We start from the raw sequence: 23,994 nt of genomic DNA, 5'->3' as shown, positions 1-23,994 counted from the left end.
GAATCCACTTCATGCCTGCAAGATCCTACATGTATGCATTCATCACTATTTTATTTACTTTATTCAGTTTTAGAAAAATTGAAGCATTGCCGACAATTCCGGAGTGTATCGAATTTATTTTGTGCATGACTTTTGACCCACCATGTGTGTGTGTGTTTATGTTTGTTCCCTCCCTACTCCGCTTGACAGGCAATATTGACATCGTTTAGTTTCCAGATCAAAGTTCACTTTTTTGTTCAATTGTTTAGGCAAGCTGTTGAAATAGGGGGAGATAACTCTCACTGCGTAATTAACACCAACCATCATTTGTGTCAACTGCCATGGCTTCGCCACTACAGTTCGATGGACAAGTGGTACTTATCACCGGTGCAGGCAATGGTAAGATTGTCCTTTTTCTTTCTCTTTTGAATATTTATTTGTCAATAATGAGTTAAGATGTAACTTCATTACCATTCACATCAAAAGGAACTTGCAATTGTCCAGAAAGATGACAATTATGAGTAGTACGTAGATCTATAGCTATCGGTATATATGTATACATAGACAGATGACTGGTATGAATAAATACTCTTTATTTTTCACAATGAATAATTAAATGCGATGACTGTTCCTACACATGTGTACCCCTCCTGACTTTGTTTCCTCATATCTCCCAGAAAAATGGATATTTTCAATGAAATTTTCTACAAATACTCTTCAGATAGTGTAGATTCCGATTATTTCAGAATTTTTTGCGAAAACATTTTTCTGTGGGTGTGAAGAGGAAAATTAACACGAGTTGGCTTTGTTTCTTCATTACTTTCAGAAAAATGGTTATTTGTAATGAAATTTTCTTCAGATACTTTTCAGTGTGTAGATTACGATTGTATCGGAAATTAATTATGAAAAAAAAAAAAAAGAAAAAACATACATACTGACAAGCGTCACATACATTTACTAAATGGAACTAGAAATTTCGAAAACGAATTGGAATGTGTTTCATTTGTATACGTGTGTGCTCACTATTTTTTTCACATTAAATTCCGATATCTTGCCCAGGACATCAATCGTCTGGAAGCTGTTCAGCGACGTGCAACCAAAAGAATACCCTCCATCAGGCATTTGCCATATCCTGAACGCCTTACTTCCCTGGGCATGGACACATTGAAACTCCGATGTCTGGCAGCTGACTTGGCAGACACCCATAAAATTATCAACCATCGCACAAACAATAACTCTGAGCACCTTTTCAAACTCCACCCATCTAACACCCGTGGACATATTTACAAAGTAAGAAAACAGCACAGCTCCCATGACTTCAGGAAACATTTTTTCACGCTGAGAGTTGCTGAAGCATGGAACAAACTGCCGGCATCGGTTGTTAGTTGTCGGAGCACTGCATCCTTCAAAACTTCCATGCTTCCTGAGATTCGCCAACACTACACCTGATTTTATCCCCTCCATACACACACAAGCATGTATCTGACTCATACATTGTTCGCTTTCGAGACATTTCTACATTACTGCATGTACTTTATATGCACTTTCTGACAAGTTGTGGTGCACCTGAGCACTGTATACAATAATTTCATTATTATTTTTTTTATATTCGTAATTTGCACACGCTGAAAAGTATGTGTTGAAAATTTCATTAAAAACACCCATTTTTCTGAAAGTTATGAGGAAAAAAAGTCAACACGTATGAATTTTCCGAAACTCCTCTTCCCACAGAAAAAAATTTTTCATGATAAGTTCCGACATAAATCAACACTATCTGAAGCCTATTTGTAGAAAATTTGATTTTAAAAAATATCCATTTTTCTGGAGGTTATGAGAAAACAAAGTCGGTGGGTACACATGTATAGGAATACCTATATAAATATATATATATATAAATATATATATAAGTACAAAGTGAGATAGGGATTATGAGTGTAACCCTATTATTTTTATGGTATTATCTTACTTATTGATGTATTTTGTTTTATGCTGTTGGATTTGAATGTTCCTATTTAAGTAGTTAATAAATAATATGAATTGGTATTATCTGTAAGTTGATGATTGAAAGGAATCTGTTCCTCCATTTTCTTATTTGTATTATATTTGTATATATTTATGTATATGTGTGACATAAATGATAATAGAGATAAAAAAAAAAAGAAGCAAGTCTCCTGGTGAAATTTGAACTTGGAACGTAAATAGCAGTAATACCAAAAGACATTTTGTTCAGCTCTCTATATAATCATCTGAAAGATTAAGTCTGCATATCTTCCTGATTTTATATTAAAATGTTAAGCACCTAAAAATACTCAGTTGAACAAGCTGGGTAGCAACAACTCTCCATAGCAATTAGTGGTGACGCTGAATTCACCTCCTGTTTACTGTATAGCTAGTGAGTGGTGGAACTCATTGAGTAATTACATTTTAATTGACATTATGATGGTTTATAAATGGAGTGGGTGGTGTGTTAATCTGAATTTATACGAGGGGATGTTGAAAAGTTCCTGGCTTTAAGGATATTGCGAAAGACCTTGTTGGAGCCCCAACCTTCTGAGTTCTTTTACAGGGCTTAGTAAAACTGAAGGACTGCTGCAATAAGTGTGTGAATTTGAGAGGGGAATATGCTAAATAAAACCATAACTGATCCTCCTATATTTTCTTTTACCCAAAGTCAAGAACTTTCCAGCACCTCTTTGTACACTTGTAAAACATTAGTGTCTGAGGGAACTTGTGGTGGTCTGAAGTATACGTGGATAGTATAGCTAGTGAGAGGTGGAACTTTCTATAAGTAATTACATTTTAATTGATGTTATAGTAGTGTGTCAAACTGAATTTATACATTAGTGAAGCTTTAGTGTCTGAAGAAACTTGTGGTAGTCTGAAGTACAAGTAATTAGTACCATAAAATGCAGGAAAGAGATTAAGTTGGTGTGGTGTGAGAAGGACTGAGAGTCAGTCAGAGTGATAGATACATGTATACATAGACAAACTTAGCTCCCTGCCCAAAACATTAGAATACTTTTATCCTCATAGCATCAGAATTTATTCCATTTTGGGTGTCCATGATAAGTAAAAGACATCTGTGTAGGTGACATGTTAAAGGCACTTGTGCTGGTGACACATTAAAGACACCTGTGCTGGTCACATGTTAAAGACACCTGTGCTGGTCACATGTTAAAGACACCTGTGCTGGTCACATGTTAAAGACACCTGTGCTGGTTACATGTTAAAGACACCTGTGCTGGTTACATGTTAAAGGCACCTGTACCAGTGATATGTTAAAGGCAGCTGTGCTGGTAACACTTTAAAGGCAAAAGCACTTGTGCCAGTGACATGTTAAAAGCTCCTGCTACACTCTGCAGCATGGTTGGTGTTAGGATGGGCCTCCATCCGTAGAAACCAAGCCAAACCAGACTGCAGCCTGATGCAGCTCTCCTGCTTACCAGTTCCAGTCACACCATCTAACCCATGCCAGCACGGAAAGCAGGTGCTAAATGATGATGATGATATTTATAGAAAGCTAACCAGACAACAGACATGTAGGAATTGTGTACCTAGTGCCCATATTTGTGTGGAATAATTATCTTTTATTTTTTACTTCTTGCATTCATTGGACTGCAGCTATGCTAGAACACCACCTTGAAGGGTTATTCAAGTAAATCAACCCCAGTACTAAAAGATACAAGGTCCTGTTAGAGGTCTGTGAAACTTGAAGTCATATGGAACAGAATCACACTGTTTTAAGTAATACATGTAACTTCTACAAACGTATTGAGTGCCATTTCCTTTCATTTGTCCACTCATACACACACACACACTGGGATTCATCCTATTTCTGTTTACAAAATTCACTCACGATGCATTTGTCCACCTGGGGCTACAGTAGAAGACACTTACCCAGGATGCCATGTTGTCGCAAAGAGAGATTCCTTAGAAAAATTTTATTTTTATGTTTACCATCCCTAAATCTGAGTAGAAAATGTAAGTAGTGTTGGGGCTGTGTCATTGAGGACCATTCAGTTAGGGGTTTCTGATGCAAAATGCTCTGGAATACTAAAATATTTGCAGTAGACCTTTGTCTATCAGTCTGTTTATCCATCTGATTACTTGTGTGTGCGTCTATCTTGTCTGGTTATCTATCTTTTATCATTTCACACTCAATAAGTGTCCACATTTTAGCATAGTAAAAAATCACTACAGTCAGTTACAAGCTATGAAGTCGGAAACAAACACATATATTGCTATTAAAATCTTTATCTTGTGTCTTTATTTTTGACACCTGTCACATCTAATTATCTGAGATATGCTACCATTGATTGACATCAGTTCTAATCAACCCTTGTCATACATTCATGTGTAAATGTATCAATTTAACCTAATTGTATAAATAACTTCACCATCACCTGCTTCATTTGGGTTTAGTACTTTAGTTATATTTCAATAACATTCTAAGCCTGAGACAGCCATATCTTACTGTCATGAATTACTGGTACACCATTGTTACTATTAAAAATATATGCAAGGGTATTACAAATTTCCTTGGGGATAGTGACAGTCATATACCATAAACTACTATCAGTGGCACTCAAGGGTATTTCAAGGTTTCTCAGGCTAGTGGCAATCATACTCCATTAATCATTACCAGTGGCTCTTAAGAGTATTACAAGTTTCCTCATGGCTGATGATAATTTTGGGCCTTTAGCCACTCTCAGGTATAACAAAGTTCCCTGGAACCTGAGACTCTCATACACCCTGAGTCACAATAAATGGTACTCCATGTTAGTATAAGGTTCCTCAGATCTTTGTCCTATTTTTGTGGCATTGAACACATGAGACACATCTCTCTTGGACAGGAAACTGGTCTGTGACTGACAGGTTTTTCCATGGATTGAATTATACTCCTCACTCATAAACCAAATATAGACTAAATTGAACCAATGAGAGAGTCTCTGTATGGTCACACAATCTGGTAGAAATAGCAACTAAACCTCTTTCAAATCCTACTTACTGTTAGACTAATTGTCTGACATAATATATTTGACATAATGCAGCCCTGTTACAGGATATGAACCATTGACCTCTTGCCTAGTTGTCTGATATCTTATCAACCCTGGTTAAATAACAGTTCTCTTTCTTTAAACCTTAGTCCAGCTGATGAACATATAGGTATTATTTGGAAACCACTAAGGTGGTGGAATGATAGATATGCTAGAGTACTTTAGTATAATTACCATTATGAGTTCAGATCCTGCTGAGGCCATCACCATTTAGATTGATATAATAGAACAGGCATGTCTTGAGAATGATTCAGTCAACTATACAAATTCATGGCCTTTTGGCATTTTTTATCTTATCGTATATATCTCCTTCAGTATCATGTGATATTTTATCAATATGTGGATTTATTAAGTCAACAAGCTAGCAGATTTATTAAGTCAGCATGCTGGGCAAGATGCTTAGCAATATTTTGTCCCCCTCTGCATTCTGAGTTCAAATTCTGCCAAAGTTGACTTTGCCTTTCATCCTTTCAGGGTTGATAAAATAAGTATCAGTTGAGCACTGAGTTTGATTTAATTGGCTTGGATCCTCTCTAGCAAAAAAATTGCTGGCCTTGTGTCAAAATATGTTGATTTATTGTATTGTCTGAAAGTGGAAGATTTTCAGTTTCCTGTGCTGCATTTCGTTCCAGCATTTCACTTAAGCAAGCATGATTATACACTCATCAACTGTGTGAATTTTCCTTTTTTGTGCAGTAATTTCTGCATCTAAATAACTTGTAACTTGAGTCTTAAAAGGGACTTTTTTTTTTGTACAATGTTATATACTTATCAATAGGCTTTATATATATACTGTGCCTTCGAACTCTAGGTCTCACCAAGGAAATGACCAGAGACCGAGACCTATGGAAGTATGCTGTGCGTCAGAAGACCCGGCAAGACCAGTGAGAACAATCAAAATCAAATCATATATCAGAAAGCAGGGGTTAAGTGACCCATCTGTTCGTGTTCACTGTCAGCCTCGTCTGGCACCCGTGTCGGTGATACGTAAAAGCACCATTCGCTCGTGGCCGTTTGCCAGCTCTGTCTGGCCCCCGTGTCGGTGGCACATAAAAGCACCGTCCGTTCGTGTCCGTTGCCAGCCTCGGCTGGCCCCCGTGCCGGTGACACGTAAAAGCACCGTCCGTTCGTGGCCGTTTGCCAGCTCTGTCTGGCCCCATGTCGGTGGCACGTAAAAGCACCATCCGTTCGTGTCCATTGCCAGCATTGCCTGGCCCCGTGCCGGTGACACGTAAAAACACCATCCGTTCGTGGCCGTTCGCCAGCTCTGTCTGGCACCTGTGCAGGTGGCACGTAAAAAACACCCACTACACTCGCGGAGTGGTTGGCGTTAGGAAGGGCATCCAGCCGTAGAAACACTGCCAAATCTGACTGGGCCTGATGAAGCCTTCCGGCTTCACAGACCCCAGTTAAACCGTCCAACCCATGCTAGCATGGAAAACGGACGCTAAATGATGATGATGATGATGATGATGCCATTTTGCTTTGTCTGCAGCAAACAGCATCTAAATGTAGCAATAGCTCCAGCAAAATTAAATGGGAATTCACAACAAATCAGTCTTGTGAAAAAAAGGCTATGTGAATTTCAAAATACTGTTTCAAAATAAACAGTATAGCTTTTGTAAGTAAAATTGGTGCTAGTAAGAAATCAAAATTTAGCTACATTGCTCTTCTAAATATTATGTACTATCTCAACTTCATCACTACCATTACAACCACTATTAAAACAGCCTTCTCTTTTTTTTCCATTTCTGGTTTACACAACACACATCTCATCTACATCTAATATATGATGGACAGCTTGTATTTTCAGTTTTATAGTTCCAATATATATGTATATACCTTTAGTATTCTTAAAGATTTCTGATTTGTTGGTATATAAAGTAATGCTCTGGATAATAGGCCTATATTCTGAGGACAGCTTTTAGTGAAATAAATACCAATGTAATGTGTGTGTAGGGTGGGTGGGTTATGGGTGGAATCATTAGTGTCAGAGTTGATGCCTTACTGTCTGTTTTGGCTCTTTGTATTGGGAGTTCAGATTTCACCAAGATGCTGATAGTCAGGGCCATCTTTCTTTCTTTTGTTTGTTCATTCATTTGTTCTTTTCCTTCATTCCTGCCTTTTTTTTCTTTTTTTTTTTGACTATTTGCTTTTGTTGTAGGCTTGGGTCGACAATATGCCTTGGCATTTGCTGAACGAGGAGCCAGTGTCGTTGGTAAGTAGTCTTCTTTGCTTTCTTATAAAAGAAAAAAAAGTGATCCTGTGAACAGCATTAAGTGTTGTGTTGATGACCTGGCATTTCATTGTTTCTGTGGCTACATATTCTCTCAAACACATCCACTTGTACAATGTTAATAAGGGTGTCGCTATCTGGTCACTCAACTTTCTAGAAATACAATCAATTTCACCAAGTTAACATCCTATCATCTTAATAAGAAGAAAGACACATTGGATAATGTGATCTTTATACAATTTCTGGAAAACGAAATGTGATGGTCATGGATGAGATATTTTCAATCATAGATCTCTTGGGTTAGTCCTGACCTGAGTCTACAACAGCCTGTTAGCCCCTATCTATAATTAATGACCACAGATGATGGTTTAGTGTTATCTGCCCTACTGGAACAGAATTGTCTATGGTTGAACAGTCTGCTGTGTGAATGGCAGTCTCTGCTAAACAAGCTGTATTTGTAGGCTGTTCCAATACTGTTTGAGCAGTAGTCTTCTTTTCTCTATAGAGTGTTCTATGAGATTGGAGTCTGTCATGTTGATGCTGTTGATATATTTGAAAGACACTTGTTTCTGTCCCTATGACCTATTTTGGTCTCCCAACACCAGGCATGTAGCCATCTCACTCAATACTGCATCTTCAGTCTGATGAGGTGTCTTGTCTTGTGAGTTACTTGATTACTTTGTGATCTCACTGGTACTGGTACCATGAAAAAAAGTACCCAATATGCTCTGTGAAGAGGTTGACATTAGGAAGGACATCCAGTTATAGAAATCATATCAAAGCAGACAATGGAGACCAATGTAGCCCTCAGGCTAGGTGGGTCCTGTTGAATCATCCAACCATACCAGCATAGAATACAATGTTAAATGATGATGATGTTGAATTCAAGAAGTTAAAATTTGGTTTGTGTCACATAGCTATGTTAGATCATCTTCCATTTGTGTTCTGATAAAATTTCCGAGTGGACCATCTATCCGAGTTGACAGTACCTTGGTAGATAAAGCAATTAAAAGTATGAAGACAGGGAAAGCCCCTGGCACATCAAGAATTACTGCAGAGATGCTCAAAATATCAGGGCAGTGTCAGCTATAGTCTAGTCACCTGTATAGTTAACCAGGTGATACATGAAGGAGTCATACCCAATGACTGGTGTAGCAGCATAATAGTCGATTGCTACAAAGGTAAAGGTGATGCTCTAGATACAAATAATTACAAAGGTATCGAGCTGTTGGATCAGGTAATGAAGATCATGGAGAGGGTCATAGCCCAACTAATTAGGGAGAGAGTCAGTTTGGATGAGATGTAGTTTGGTTTCATGCCAGGGAAAAGCACCACTGATGCTATATTTCTAGTAAGACAGCTGCAGGAGAATACCTAGCCAAAGATAAGCCCCTGTACCTGGCTTTCGTTGACATGGAGAAAGCCTTCGACAGGGTCCCCTAATCTCTTATCTGGTGGTCAATGAGGAAACTAGGGATAGATGAATGGTTAGTGAGAGCCGTGCAAGCCATGTACAGGGACACTGTCAGTAAGGTGAGGGTTGGCAACGAGTACACTGAAGAATTCAGGGTAGCGGTAGGGGTCCACCAAGGTTCAGTCCTCAGCCCCCTCCTATTTATCATAGTCCTCCAGCCAATAACGGAGGAATTCAAGACAGGATGCCCCTGGGAGCTCCTCTATGCTGATGACCTTGCTCTAATTGCTGAGTCACTATCAGAACTAGAGAAGTTTCAAGTGTGGAAACAAGGATTAGAATCGAAGGGCCTTAGAGTCAACCTAGCTAAAAGCAAAGTCCTAATAAGTAGGAGGGCAGGCAAACCACAAATCCCTTCAGGTAGATGGCCCTACTCGATCTGTTGTAGAGGTATAGGTAGAAACTCTATAAGATGTACCCAGTGTAAGCTATGGACACATAAAAGTTGCAGTAATATCAACGGAAGGCTAACTGGGAAGATAGTTTTTGTATGTGGCAGATGCTCGGGAGCAATAAACACTGAAAATGTGCAGAGAACAACTTCCGCTACATTCCAGGGAGAAAAACTAGAAGTAGTTGATAGCTTCCGTTACCTAGGTGACCAAGTCAGTAGTGGGGAAGGGTGCGCTGAAAGTGTAGCTGCTAGAATAAGAATAGCTTGGGCAAAGTTCAGAGAGCTCTTACCTCTGCTGGTGACAAAGGGCCTCTTGCCCAGAGTAAAAGGTAGACTGTATGACACATGTGTACGAACAGCCATGCTACATGGCAGTGAAACATGGGCTGTGACTGCTGAGGACATGCGTAAGCTTGCAAGGAATGAAGCCAGTATGATCTGATGGATGTGTAATGTCAGTGTTCATACTCGACAGAGTGTAAGTACCTTGAGAGAAAAGTTGGACCTAAGAAGCATCAGATGTGGTGTGCAAGAGAGACGACTGTGCTGGTATGATCATGTGGCAAGAATGGATGAGGATAGCTGTGTGCAAAAGTGCCACACCCTAGCGGTTGAGGGAACCTGTGGAAGAGGTAGACCCAGGAAGACCTGGGATGAAGTGGTCAAGAATGACCTTTGAACTTTAGGCCTCACCAAGAAAATGACTAGTGACCGAGACTTTTCAAAATATGCTGTGCTTGAGAAGACCCAGCAAGCCAAATGAGACCATAACCTCGTGGCCTATGCCAAGGGCGTAACCAGCCCACTTATGCGTACCTTTTCCTTCTTTGGACACTAAACTCTGCTTGCTAAGACCTGTTGAGGCAAGTGAAATTGAAATCAAATTCAATGACTGGCATTCGTGCTAGCGGGGTGCAAAGAGCACCATACGAGTGTGATCGTTGACAGAGCAGCTAACCAGCTTCTGTGCCAGTGGCACATAAAAGGCACCATTCGAGTGTGATCGTTACCAGCTTCGTCTTACTGGCACTTGTGCCCTGTGCTAGTAGGGTGCTAAGAGCACCATCTGAGCATGATTGTTGCCAGAGCGGCTAACTGGCTTCCATGCTGGTGGCACATAAAAGGCATCATTCGAGCGTGATCATTACCAGCGTCGCCTTACTGGCACCTGTGCTGGTGGCATGTGTATAAAGATTCAAGCGAGGTCGTTGCCAGTACCGCCTGACTGGCCCCCGTACCGGTGGCACGTAAAAGCACCCACTACACTCTCGGAGTGGTTGGCGCTAGGAAGGGCATCCAGCTGTAGAAACTCTGCCAGATCAAGATTGGAGCCTGGTGCCCCCATCTGGTTCGCCAGCCCTCAGTCAAGTCGTCCAACACATGCTAGCATGGAAAGTGGACGTTAAACGATGATGATGATGATGAAATGCTCTGGGTGCCTTGTATATTTACTTCACTGCTTTCTGCTGTCTGTCAATAGCATCTGTTGCAGTTTGAAACAATTATTAAAATCTTTATCACCGTTGGAACTGTATAATAGTTTTATTTTACTGAGTACTCTTTTCACACTTCCTGCAAATATTTATTTTCTGTATTGCTTGTATTGAACACATTGCATTTATGCATGTGTGATCATATGTGTATGTCTTATAAAAAGAAAAGCTGTTTCCAATAAATCTTGACATCATCAGTATGTTAAATGTTTCTTGTTGTTACCAATGAAATGTATTTTTTCTGTTTACTCTACATATGACAAACATAGATAGTACCCTACACTGATCACACACCTTTGAGTACCTTTGTGTGTGTGTGTGTGTGTGTGTATGCATACATACTTACTGTGTAATTCATGTAGAAAAATAATCTATAAGACCAAGTCATAAAAAAATGATTTAACATATATTGTAAATATTGAGTAAATATTTAGTTAAGAAGTATTTCCTTATAGCTTATGTAAACTGCTTCAATACCTGTCATATCTCTTTTGAGATGAGAAATAGGTATTGAAATTGTTATGTATGCCATAAGTTCACTGCTGGTGGATGGCAGAATCAATCTAGAGTGTTGTACAAATTACACTATGGTATTTGACTATGTTTCTTTACATTCTGAGTTATGCCTTTGTGGTTTACTGTGACTTCCATTGTTTTTTTTTCAATAAAATGTCAATAAAGTAAGAACCAGTTAATAAAATAAGTACTATGGCAGATGCAGTGGATTATATCTGCCTACATAGTGGTGCTGATACATTGTCACAGTTCAATGATAGAAAGTAGTAAAATAATGATTTCAAATTTTGGCACAAGGCCAGCACGTTCGGGGTGTGGGGTGGGGGTGTTGAATGAATCGATTACATCAACCCCCAGTGCTGAACTGATACTTGAAAGCATGAATGGTAAAGTCAACCTCAGTGGAATTTGAAACCAAAATGTAAGGACAGACAAAATGCTGCTAAGCGTTTTGCCCAGTGTCCTAACAATTCTGCCAGCTCACCACCTTAAAGAAAGTAGTAAAATAATAAAAGACTGTATAATAAGCATGAAGTTTGTTTGTCTTGAAGAAACATTAGCATTTCTCAATGAAACTTCAATGAATTTTGGCATGGAAATACAGATCTAACCAAGAATAATCTATGAACAAAAAAATATGGATTTGAGGTCCTGTTGGGATAAAATCAAGAGGAGTCAAAAAAATATGGAGAAATGCTAAAAAGTTTTTATGTAATGGTAAAAAGAGAAAGATGACATATAACAGTTGTCATGAGTAGAAGTGTTAGTAGGAGGTATAGAAACTTTCTAAAGCTGGTTGTCAGTCATTAATGTTCAACTCTCTGGTTTCCCTTTTTCTTTCAGGCTTTCTCTAAGAATTCTCTCTCTCTTATAAAAAGCTTTCTCTAGTTCAAGCTCTCTCTCTTTTACAATCTTTCTCACCCATCTCTCTCAGACGACAGTGTGTCTGTATGCATACTTATATGCATATGTGTGTGCATGCTCACATATAAACACATGTATATATCATGCTCATACTGAAATGTGGAGGTATGTGGCTCAGTGGTTAAGGTATTGGACTCATGATCATAAGGTTGTGGTTTCAATTCCTGGACAGGGTGATGCATTGTGTTCTTCAGCAAAACACTTCATTTCATATTGCTCCAGTCCTTGTGAATTGCTCTAGTCCTTGTGAGTTGGTCTTTGTGAGTCAGCATGACTCAAGAAAATAACTTTACCGTACTTAATTGCCTCTTATTCAAAACAATATATTGACTTCATTGTTTTAAAAAACTTTCAGGTTGAAACAGTTACCAAAATTTTGTAATACTGTGGGCTTATAAAAACTAGTATTCTAATATTCATATAAACATATAAAAATAATAGTTAATTAAGAAAGAAAAATGGTAGCTAAAGACAGTAAAAGTACAGTGATTGAAGTGAGAAACTAAAAAGTGAACAGAACAGAAAGGGATAGAGAAAAGAGAAGGGAAATTGTGAGACATGCATAAACAAATGTATAACTGAGCAAAAGGGGAAAATCAGAAATAGAAAGATAAAGAATGGAATAAAGATAGAAAGAAGGAAGGAAAAAGACATTGTTAGGTATGCTAGTTTAATTGTATGTTAGTATACTGTAAATGATGTATTGTTAAGAGTGATTATACCTGTGATGAGGAGAGGAGGAAGAAAGAGTGAAAGGGAAAGATGGAAGTAGAATGAAAAGATGTCTATGAAAGAGGAATGTGAAACTCTAGATCAGTGGTTCTCAATAATTTTTTGCCTGTGGACCCCTTTGATTACTATTTTATTCTGGTGGACTTCCCATAGCCATTCAATGTTTAAAAAGTAGTTTTAGAGATACTTCTTTCTAATTTCCTATTTTGTTTTTCACACATTAACTTGTGTACATTGAACTATGTAAAATATTAGAGAAAGAAGCCAAGCTGTTTCTTGCAATGCATACCAATACATACATCTAAAGCAAAATTTTTTCAGGGACCCTTAAAATACTATTGTGGATTCCCAAATTACTATTTTGTTGAGTGCACCCCCAAAAATCTTATATGGACCCCACTTGAGAACCACTGCTCTTGAGAGATACTTTTGCCTTTTTATTTTAAGAGTTGGTTATTGGTTTAGAATCAGATTTTGTCAAGTAACAAAATAAAAATGAATGATAAATAGTCTCACATTGCAGAAACCTGAAACAAATTCAACTTTAGAGATGTATTATATTTTACAAGAAGAGTGGTGACAGTGACTTCAAAGTTGCAACCTGCTAGCCTTCACTCACACAGGCATATGTGTGTGTATATATGTATGTGTGCGTGTATATATATATATACATACATACATATATATATATATATATATATATATATATATATCATCATCATTGTTTAACGTCCCCCTTCCACGCTAGCATGATGTGTGTGTATATGTTTGCATCTCCTTGTAATGACATTGCATGATAGTTGTAAAATTATTGTTATTGTCATACAAGCAGTACCATTCATTTCCAATATTTTGCAAAAACAAGTCTGGCCATGGAAAAATATTACCTTTCTTGGAAACAGGATCAGGTTAGTGATAAGAAGTGCACCTGACCACAGAAAATCCACCTTAATATACTCCTTCTGATCCATGCAAGCACTGAAAAGTGTATCTTAAAACAATGGTGAAGATATTCATCTATCTGTGTGTGAATATTATTATATATATATGTATGTTCCATGACTTTTATAGAAATATTTTCTTTTTCTTTTAAGTTAATGATTTAGGTGGCAGTGTAGAAGGTGTTGGTAAAAGTTTGCAAGCAGCCGATGAAGTTGTCAGAGAAATTCAAAAAAGTGGAGGAAAGGCAGTTGCCGATTACCGTAAGATTTATAAATAATATTTCCAGTTAAAAATGGTTGTAAGTTTGAATCTTACTATTGTTAATGTGTGTGTGCTTCTCAGCAAAGTACCACCTAAATCTTGTTGTTCCAGTTTACCTGGTTGACCCTAATCATGAATAAATAAATAAATAAATTGATTAATCTATAACAAGCTTCCACATCTTTGCATCACATTTGAGTGGTTAACAATAAGAAGGACATCTAGCTATGAAAACAACCGTTTCAACTAGTAAGCCATTTCATGCATGCAAACATAGATGTAAAGCAATAAAAGAAGTGGTTCAAATATATAGGATTATGTGATACTAGATACTATATCTCCAAATTCTACATCTATAGCTGTAGATATTCTTTATAAACAATTTCTCAATAAAAATTTCATCTAAAGAAACATTTTTCAATACTTAGACTAATATGTTATGTTTATATGTTAGCTTCCAAGTTTTTATAGGTATGCCATGTTATATCTTTTTTTTAAAAATCTTTTTACTTGTTTCTGTCATTAGACTGTGTCCATGTGTATCATAAATTAGAAAGTTGTGTGTAGAATTTTGAAGTATTACTTTTATTCAACACTTGAAAAAAAAACAGTGAAACATTATTTCCTTATATTCATCTGCTGCTAATCTTTAGTCTCTACAGTATTAAAAGTGGCCATGTTGGAGCATCGCCTTGAATTTTTAGCCGAACGAATTGACACCAGTACTTATTCTTTTTTTTAAGCCTGGTAGTTATTGTATCAGTCTCTTTTACCGAACCTCTACGTGATGAGGATGTGAACACACTAGCATCAGCTGTCAAGCAGTGGTGGAGGGGACAAATAAAGACAAACACACATAGATATATAAACATATATACATTGGGTCATCCCATAAATAATGCGGTTTTTTCAATTGCATGAACTAAAAGTTGGAGAGGGATGGGATAAACTACCTGCATCAACTTGCTATAACAGCACATCATAATTTTACAGTGCAGCTTGATTTTAACAGTTATTTTTTCGAAGCGATAATGGAAATGACAAAGGAACATAAGCAGCATATTTTGCTTTATGAGTTCAATAAAGGCAATGACACAACAGAAAGTATGAGGAATATTAATGCTGTATATGAGGATCGGACAATAAGCATAAGCCAATTCTGAGCTGGAAACTACAGCCTAGAAGATGAGCTTCATCCTGGAAGATCTCTAGAGCTTGACAAAGACATCCTGCAAACCCTAGTGGAACAAAATCCCATTGTAACTTTTGAGGAACTAGCAGAGAAGCTTAGATTTGGTTATCCAACCATTCATTGACACCTGCACCAGAAGAAAAATGACCATCTTTGGTTTCAAGATGGAAAGTGTTCTGCCATGAGGATAATGCTCGGCCACATACAGTAAGGATGACATTCCAAAGGCTGGAGCAGTTTGAATGGGAAACAATGCCCCACCCACCATATTTGCTGGAAATTGTCCCATCTGTTTATCATTTATTCTGCAGTCTTCAAAATCATTTGGACAGAAAATTTATGAATTCTGTAGACCAAGTCAGAACAGTTGGAATATAGGTGTCAAGTTTCTGTTCTTCCAGATTTAAATTGAGCATGCTTTAATTGAGGCTTCAGTAGCTGAAGACATTTCCGTAGATTCCCAACAATACCATTTTACATTTTGTCATTTTACTTTGATGTGGAAAATATGAAGGAGATATTCTAGGAATGATAAATTTGCATTTTATTTAGAAGTTTTATTTCTGTTTAATTCTGCTGAATTTTACAAAATTGATTGAATATTGTGATATTGTTCTAATGACAGTTTTTGTTTATATAATATCTGACTGGTGTTCAGTTAATCTATTTAAGCAGTTACCTCTCTGACATTCATCTTTATATCTTTGTTGTCACTAGATGATTAATATCTTGTTCTATTTCATTTTACCTTCATTTAATTAGATTCTGTTGAAGAAGGAGCAAAAATAGTTGAAACCGCTCTGAATGCTTTTGGCAAAATAGGTAAGTTATTTTTTTAATCTCAAATAGAGAAAGAAATTATATATTGTTGTTGCTAAAGTTGTTGATGCTATTAAGTACCGTATTTTCTGGCATACAAGCTGACGTTATATATAGTGTAAACATTCAGACATTGTTACTATCTTTCCAAACCCTTCTGCATATCACATGGTACTTTAGGTTCTCCATAGTCATCTTAATGTATAAGCTGACCTACCTTACTTCCATTAAAGTTTTTGAAAGTTGGGTGTGAGTGGCATGAATGGGCTGAGTGAACAGGCCTGCTCTGAACATGTGCCTGTAGATCAAGGGAAGAGGATGGTGGGAAGGCACTTGCCCTAGTAGTTTTATGGGATTTTTATCTGAGCAGCCTTTGGAAGTCTCCCCTCTTCTGGGGAATTTTCTCATTTGAATTTTTTGTTTCTTTGTTTTTGTTATTTTTACTGTTTACATGCTTTCATGTAATCCCACATCATATCATAGCGTATTGTATCATACCATTTTTATTGATTTGTTAGCAAACCCTTAGTGGTTAATGAAGAAATCAGTATTATTATTATTGCAGAAATAATGATAATCATCATCGTCATCATAATGATGGACTCTCCCATCAGAGATGACGTATAAGTGTTCAGCTTTTATGTTCAGCTTTCACTGAATGACCTGCACAGATGATTTGTTTACAATGATCAAATGTATGTGCTGTACATTAGCTCACATTCACCATCAAATTGATGTTGTCCAAATAGGTGCATGGTTTACCAAGCATCAAGTGTCAAGTGATCACAGAGTAACATGAGATGAAGTGTTTGCTCAAGAACACATTGCACCACCCAGTCGAGGAATTGAAATCACAATCTTGCGACTGTGAGTGCAACACCCTAACCACTAGGTCACATGCTCTCTCATAATAATAATAATGATAATAATAATGATGATGATGATAATATTAATAATAATAATAATAATAATAATAATGATAATAATAATATTAATGAAGCCTAATTGCAGTTTATGCAAAAGATCTTTAAAGGAAATTAACGGATGATATTCTATGAATGTAGCACAAGCAAATACAAAGATTCACTCATCAACAATGTGACAGTAAGAAGAAGAACAACAACAATAACAATAATACTAATGATTTGTAACATGGACACAAGATTGCACATTTTAGTGAAGGAAACAGTTGATTAAATCAAGTCTGGTACTCAATTGGTACTTATATCACAAAAACAACAGGTTGGAGTGGCTTGAACCACTTTGATCTAAACACTACTGTCAGTAAGAATCTAACTATTTAGCCATCTGCATGTCAACATTAACTCTATCACTAATATCTCCGTACAACCCCACCACATCACATTCAACAATACCACAGTTCTGCTACCATCATCATGGTGTATGTCAGCTGTAACAGATCAATTCTCTTCTCTTTTGTTAGATATATTGGTGAATAATGCTGGAATTTTACGGGACCGTTCTTTTACCAAACTCACCGATGAAGACTGGGGTAAGTTGAGTCTGGTTTTTGTTATCATTCTCATCATCATCATCATCACTGACACCAGCATCAATAGTATTATCACTATCACCATAAGTCTGTCTCATAATTCTTCTCATCTTTCTTCTTCTTATCATCTTCACCGACATTGTCACCACCACCACCACCACCATAATTGCTATTAGATGCTAGTTGTTTATGTGTAGGACCAAACAAGAGAAGAATTACCATTTCCCTTTACTGTTGCAGATATTATTCACAGAATTCATCTTAGGGGGTCCTATCTAGTGACCCATGCTGCTTGGCCACACATGGTTAAACAGAAGTACGGCAGGTAACTAAATTTCGTGTTGTTTTTCATTCTTTTTTTTTCCTTTTAATTCTAGAATATTTTCTGTTGTATGATGGGTAATGTTGGCAGTGTACTTTCAATCCTGACTAACATCTTCCCTCAAATTTTTGGTTATGTGCCTGTGTTGAAATGATTATTATTGTCAAAGTTGTGTTGTTGTTTATGCTGTATTTCTGCATGTTGTAAGGGGTAACTAAAAAGATTGGCATCAGGAAAAATATCTGATTGCTGCTGCAAAATCTCTCATCCAACCCTTGCCAGCATTGAAAAGCAGATATAAAAATAATATTGCATGTATTTGTGTGTGTGTGTGTGTGTGTGTGTTTATGTTGTTGTTTTTGTTATAGTTCATTTATTTCAAAAGTAAATTTTTGCTTTTTTTTTTTAATTTATATCCAGAATTATTATGACATCTTCTGCGGCTGGTTTATATGGGAACTTTGGTCAAACAAATTATGGTGCAGGTAATCAAGAAAAATACTTTCATTTAGACCTCAGCTTTTCTGTCCTATCATCTTTTTTTTTTTTTTATAAATTTTCCACCATTTTTTCAGACCAGCTTGGGTGGGATGGTTATGTAAATTTAGATATTTACATATTGTTAAAGCAAGTGTTTTTAAAAATTTATTTTTATGCTTTGTTGTATGTCCTTCCTTCTGCTGATCTAAAGTTGAATGATTTCTTTATCTGTTCGGGTCCTTTGATACAATTCTGATGGAGTTCTTTGAGTTTTACCTGTTATAGAGAACATCACTAATTCTCAAAAGCTGGGATTAAATGCATGTTGTCACACCACTCCCACTACTACCTTAGAAGCAACATTACTACTAGCAGTTGAGAGGAAAAGTCAACTGGAAAAAAATAGACAGACAAATAGATAGATAGAGAGAGAGAGAGAGAAGGATATAGAAATAGTTAATTTTTTAAAATTATTTGCTGATGGTTTTTGAAATTGTCTGGACACCACAACCTTAATAGACCATTTCTAGTGGGGTTATGTCTGTATCACTTAATGCATACCACCATCCAAATAATGGAGAAAAGTATAGTTTCTAGACAGGGCCAGCCTTAGGAAGTGGCAGACTCTCCTCCCATTCTTTCTTCACCTCAAGCAGTCTTTCATAATGGCATCTTCAAGAGATAATTGTAGCTATACTATTCTGCAAGACTATCCTGAGTTTAAGTACTCTATCCCACACCCTCACTACCTCTACGACCTTATCCATCTATTTCTCTTCAAGAAGTATACCCACACCCTCTACTCTGTCACTGTTACCTTCTCAAAAGAGTTTATACCTATTTGCTTTGCCTGTGAGGACCCTGGATGAAGCTCCTCTCTACTCTTGTATACAGCATACATCAACATGCCTCCATTCAAGCATCTCTACAATTTTGCAAAACCTACCTTCCAATGTGCCTACATTTACAGTGCCAACTTTGAAAACTGGAAAAGAGATATGGGAGGTACATACATATATTACATGGAAAAATGCTAGCATGAAAAGTAATATTCTTAAGATTATAAATCTGGAAAAGTACAGGACAAGTTATTACACCTGTAAAAGTATAGGACAAACTATTGCTTCAAGTAAAGTAAAGAATTAGAAACTTTTTACTTAAAATATTGCCGCAAAGAATACCAGTTCTTTTAATTTATCACTCTTTACAGTTCACATCTTTTAAATTTATTGTACAAAACTGTTCAACTAATTTGTAAGTTTGTCTAATTATTCACTTTTTTCTGTATTTAAGGTAGTAAATTAGCCAAATTCTACTTAATTAAGTATAGTGTGATTTGTAAATTATAATAAAATAAGTTTTAATATTCAAATTTTAATTTTAGTTGCAATATTTTAAGTAAAAGTTTTATTCTTTACTTTACTAGAAGTAATAGCTTGTCCTATACTTTTACTGGTGTAAAAACTTGTCCTGTACTTTTCCAGGTTTATAATCTGAAGAATATTACTTTTCATGCTCGCATTTTTCCATGTAATACATGATTTTTTCAGGCATTGCTGTTATAAGATAATTAATAATGTGTCAATTGATAATTCAAGATTTTATCTTATAAAATACTGAAAGATAATATTTCAATTTTTCCATGTAAGTGATGATAATATTTCAATTTTTTCATGTTTAATTTAAATATATGTTGTGATTGAATTATTTGATATTACCCATCCACACCAAATTAACAGCAGGAATTTTTATCATGTTGTTGGTTGCACCATGACTCACCAAAAGTTACAAACAACAAGACCCCCAATACTATCAGTTATCAGGCTCACCTTAAGTAACCTAATTTTCCAATATTATGAGGTCACAGGAATTCATTCAATGAAAAAAAAAATTTCTAATGATTCTGGGATTAGGGTAGGGTCCCAGTATCTGAAGTTTCAAAGTACTTAGTTAAAAAAAATTAATTAAATAATCTGTACGACAAATTGAATAGATCTGGAATGGATAAAAAGCTAAGTCAACCTTGGTGGAATTTGAACTCAGAATGTAAAGACAGACGCCCGGTGTGCTAACGTTTTTGCCAGCTTGCCACCTCAGGATGTAAACATTCACTTTAGAAATATATTCTTATTGCTTGGGGCATCGCTCCCTCACTTCCTCCACATTACATGACATTTTACTTCATAACTCTTTTTCTACTAATTTTTGTTCAATGCGACTAATGATTCAGAATTCCTCATGCATTTTTCTATCATTTATATAAATACCTTTCAAGTGGCATAGATTACGACTATAAAGAAATTTGTGGGAAAATCTTTTCCAAGGGAGGAGAATTCAGAAAATTCAATAGATTAGAGTTTTTCACCCATAAATATTCCTCTGAATATTGATGAACTTTTTTTACTTGCATTACTCATTTTATCTGTTTTTGAATCAAACATGAAGAGATTTCAGTTCAAGCAAATTTTTTCAACCATTTCTTCAAAAAGATTTCAGTATAAACTTTTGGAAAATATGCTCAAAAAGAAACAAAAAAAAATATTCTGTGAATCTTCTCAGCTGCGAAAGCCTTTGTATCAATAATGGAAGATTTTTCTTACCTTTTTGCTGAATTCACAAACTGACTGGTGGGAATAAAATGACCTGTTAATTTTCATCTCTGTTCATATATACGTGTGTGTATGTGTGCATAACCAGTACCATAAATCCCCCCCCCCTCTCTCTATCTATCTATCTGTCTGTCTATCTCTCTCTTTCTCTCTCTCTCTGCCTCTTTCTCTTCCTTCATTAATGCTACCCCTTACTTCCACTCCATTTCAACTCATTCCACACCATTCAATTTTTTCATCCTTCATCCCCAATGCCATTTATTGCCCCATCAACACTCTGCAACACCACATTTTTCTTGTGTACCCAGATTTTTGTCACCGGAGATAAAAGAGTCAATACTTTTAGACACCCGCACACACAAGTCTGTCTCCAGTTTATTTTTCCATAGGGAATTAAGCCGACATTGCTTTCAGTACTGACCAGTTCTATACTACATCTACACATACACACACACTTACACGCATGCACAAGCACACACACACACACACACACACACACACACACACACACGTATGTGTTTGTAATTACCTACATGTTTTCACATATTAAATTAAAGGAAATAATCTATTCCCTCTTTAGTGACATCAGATCTTATGAATATGAAGAAAATGATCTGTTGTCTGTAAAGTGTCCAAAATTTGATAAAATTGTCCACAGAAGGGATGTAAAGAATTTTTTTTAATAACTCATTCTTGAATTTCTCTATTGGCATACTAAATATTGTGTACAAAAGGTATAAATTCAACATAACCCTACACATGCTTCACCAAAATATTACTATGCTCCACCAAAATATTACCATGTCCCACCAGTGGGGCATCATGGCTCTAGATGGTATAATATGTGTGTGACATATTTGTTTTCGCAAACTCCATGTGATATATTCAATGAGACATGCTTAGTCTGACACACTCTGTTGTAGGTCAGAATGATTGTTGTTTGACACATTCTATGAAAACATGTAATAGATATGGTAAATGTCCATTGTTATGTAAACTCAATGAAAAAAAAAACACACAAAACATGAATGGTCATAGCAAAAATGCCTTTGATCATTGGTTTGACTACCAGCGCTGACCTAGGGTTAAACAACTGGAAATACATATTTTTAGTTTTAAAGTTGCTTTCAATAATGAATAAAATAAAACTGGAAGAACTGTATAATTTTTTTATTATTATTTCAGCTAAGCTTGGATTACTTGGTTTAAGTAATACTTTAGCCATTGAAGGCAGGAAGTATAACATCCACTGTAATACAATAGCACCACTTGCTGGTTCAAGACTAACAAAAAATGTAATGCCACCTGGTGAGTAAAATTTTTCATTCAGAAATTTTTACTAATACTTTAAAAACATTTATAGGTATTTTAACTTTGTGTCCTCTCCATAAAAAACTCTAAAGCAGGAATATTTTAATTATTGTAGTGTTACAGTTATCAGGTTTTAGATATCGAACAATTTGGCCATGGCTCACTGTCAGCTAGAGTATAGATGGTTACATCAACTGCAGTACTTATTTTATTGTCTAGCATAGATTTTATCACTCTCAGAAGTATGATAGGCAAAGCAGATCAGTACAGGATTTGAACTCAGAATTTAAAGGGACATGATTAAGTATCAAAAAGCTGTGAGTTTTTCAAACTTATTTTAGTGTGGAACCAATTATATGGTTTCCCCAAAACTATGAAACCCACATGTATATTTCACAGACAACTCCCCCCCACCACTCACATGTTAACAAGGCATTAAATGAAATAAAAATTGTTTTAGAGAGAGAATTTATTCATATAAAAAATACAACGTATACCTTAAAATTTTAAGAATGCTGAATACCATATTTAGTAAAAGAAATTAAAAATTTATTTCAAGACGTCTTATCTGATGGAATCCCAAAAATTTTTCAGAGAACCCACTTTGTAGAACACTGCCGTAATGTATTTTATCTGACCAATTCTGCTATTTTGCCTGTAATCTGCACTTTTCAATTATTTTCACAAAGTTAAAAAGACCCAAAGTTCTAGGTTCCATCTTGTGGTGATTTTTTAAAAGAAACATTGGATAACAGGATAAAATTGATCGAACCAACCCCTATTAATACAACTTGTGTATATTCCATTGATCCTGGCTGGGATGAACACTCAGAACAGTGATATATCTAACTAATCTTTTATCCTTTACTTGTTTTAGTCATTTGACTGTGGCCATGCTGGGGCACTTCTTTGAAAGGTTTTAGTCAAACAAATTGACCTCAAGACTTATTTCTTTAAGTCTAGTAGTTATTGTATCAGTCTCTTTTGCCGAATTAAGTTATGGAGACGTAAACACACCAACACTGGTTGTCAAGTGGTGGTGGGGGAGAAAGACAGACACAAAGACACTCACAGATATACATATCTATCTATATATATATATATGACAAGCTTTTTTCAGTTTCCATTTACCAAATTCACTCTCAAGGCTTTAGTTGGCCCAAGGCTATAGTAGAAAGCACTTGCACAAGGCGTCACACAGTGGAATTGAACTTGGAACCATGTGGTTGTGAAACAAACTTCTTACCACACAGCGCACTAAAATGTTCAGGCAGGCACTCTACTTCACTGACCATGCCCTCCACTCTTGAAAACAAAATAATTGAAACATTCATGCATTCCCTGAGGTCATTAAGGACACAAATGAAATGGAATATCTAGAAACTGAATTAAATGGATATAGATGACTTACCTAATGATAAGCCTACCTCTATAGTGTTCATTGCTTGGAATAAAATATTACTGTTATTTATTTATTTATTTATTTATTTATCTTTCAGATGTTATTGATGCTTTGAAACCAAAATTTGTAGCACCACTTGTGATGTTCCTTTGCCACAGTTCCTGTCTTGAAACTGGTGGCATTTTTGAAGTTGCTGCTGGCTGGATATCAAAATGTAATCTTTAAACCTCATTTTTCTATCTTAACTATGAGAAATTTTTTATTAGTATAGGCATGTCTCAACAAATTTTGGTTTTGTCATGTTGTATATCTAGCAATAACAACTATATATCACTAGT

At 36.2% G+C, this 23,994-nt stretch overlaps 1 protein-coding gene across 4 annotated transcripts in view; it reads left to right on the top strand.

Annotated features, from left to right (window-relative positions):
• Positions 1–232: 232 nt before the first annotated feature.
• Positions 233–23,994, top strand: part of LOC115209823 (peroxisomal multifunctional enzyme type 2) — a 73,965-nt gene continuing 50,203 nt past the window's right edge. For 2 of the 4 annotated variants that reach the window (XM_036501352.1, XM_036501351.1), the window contains exons 1-9: positions 234–378; positions 7,201–7,254; positions 13,900–14,007; positions 15,963–16,022; positions 17,464–17,532; positions 17,773–17,857; positions 18,275–18,339; positions 22,129–22,251; positions 23,754–23,870. In XM_036501352.1, the coding sequence (XP_036357245.1) occupies positions 321–378; positions 7,201–7,254; positions 13,900–14,007; positions 15,963–16,022; positions 17,464–17,532; positions 17,773–17,857; positions 18,275–18,339; positions 22,129–22,251; positions 23,754–23,870 (739 nt within the window). In that variant the 5' untranslated portion in view covers positions 234–320. Of the gene's footprint in view, positions 379–7,200; positions 7,255–13,899; positions 14,008–15,962; positions 16,023–17,463; positions 17,533–17,772; positions 17,858–18,274; positions 18,340–22,128; positions 22,252–23,753; positions 23,871–23,994 lie in introns of all 4 variants that reach the window. The other 2 variants (XM_036501354.1, XM_036501353.1) reach the window with 2 other exon arrangements.

The sequence above is a fragment of the Octopus sinensis genome, linkage group LG3, assembly GCF_006345805.1.
Source record: "Octopus sinensis linkage group LG3, ASM634580v1, whole genome shotgun sequence".
Lineage (NCBI taxonomy): Eukaryota > Metazoa > Mollusca > Cephalopoda > Octopoda > Octopodidae > Octopus > Octopus sinensis.
Note: the sequence above shows the minus strand (reverse complement) of the source record. Positions and strands in the feature narration are given on the sequence as shown.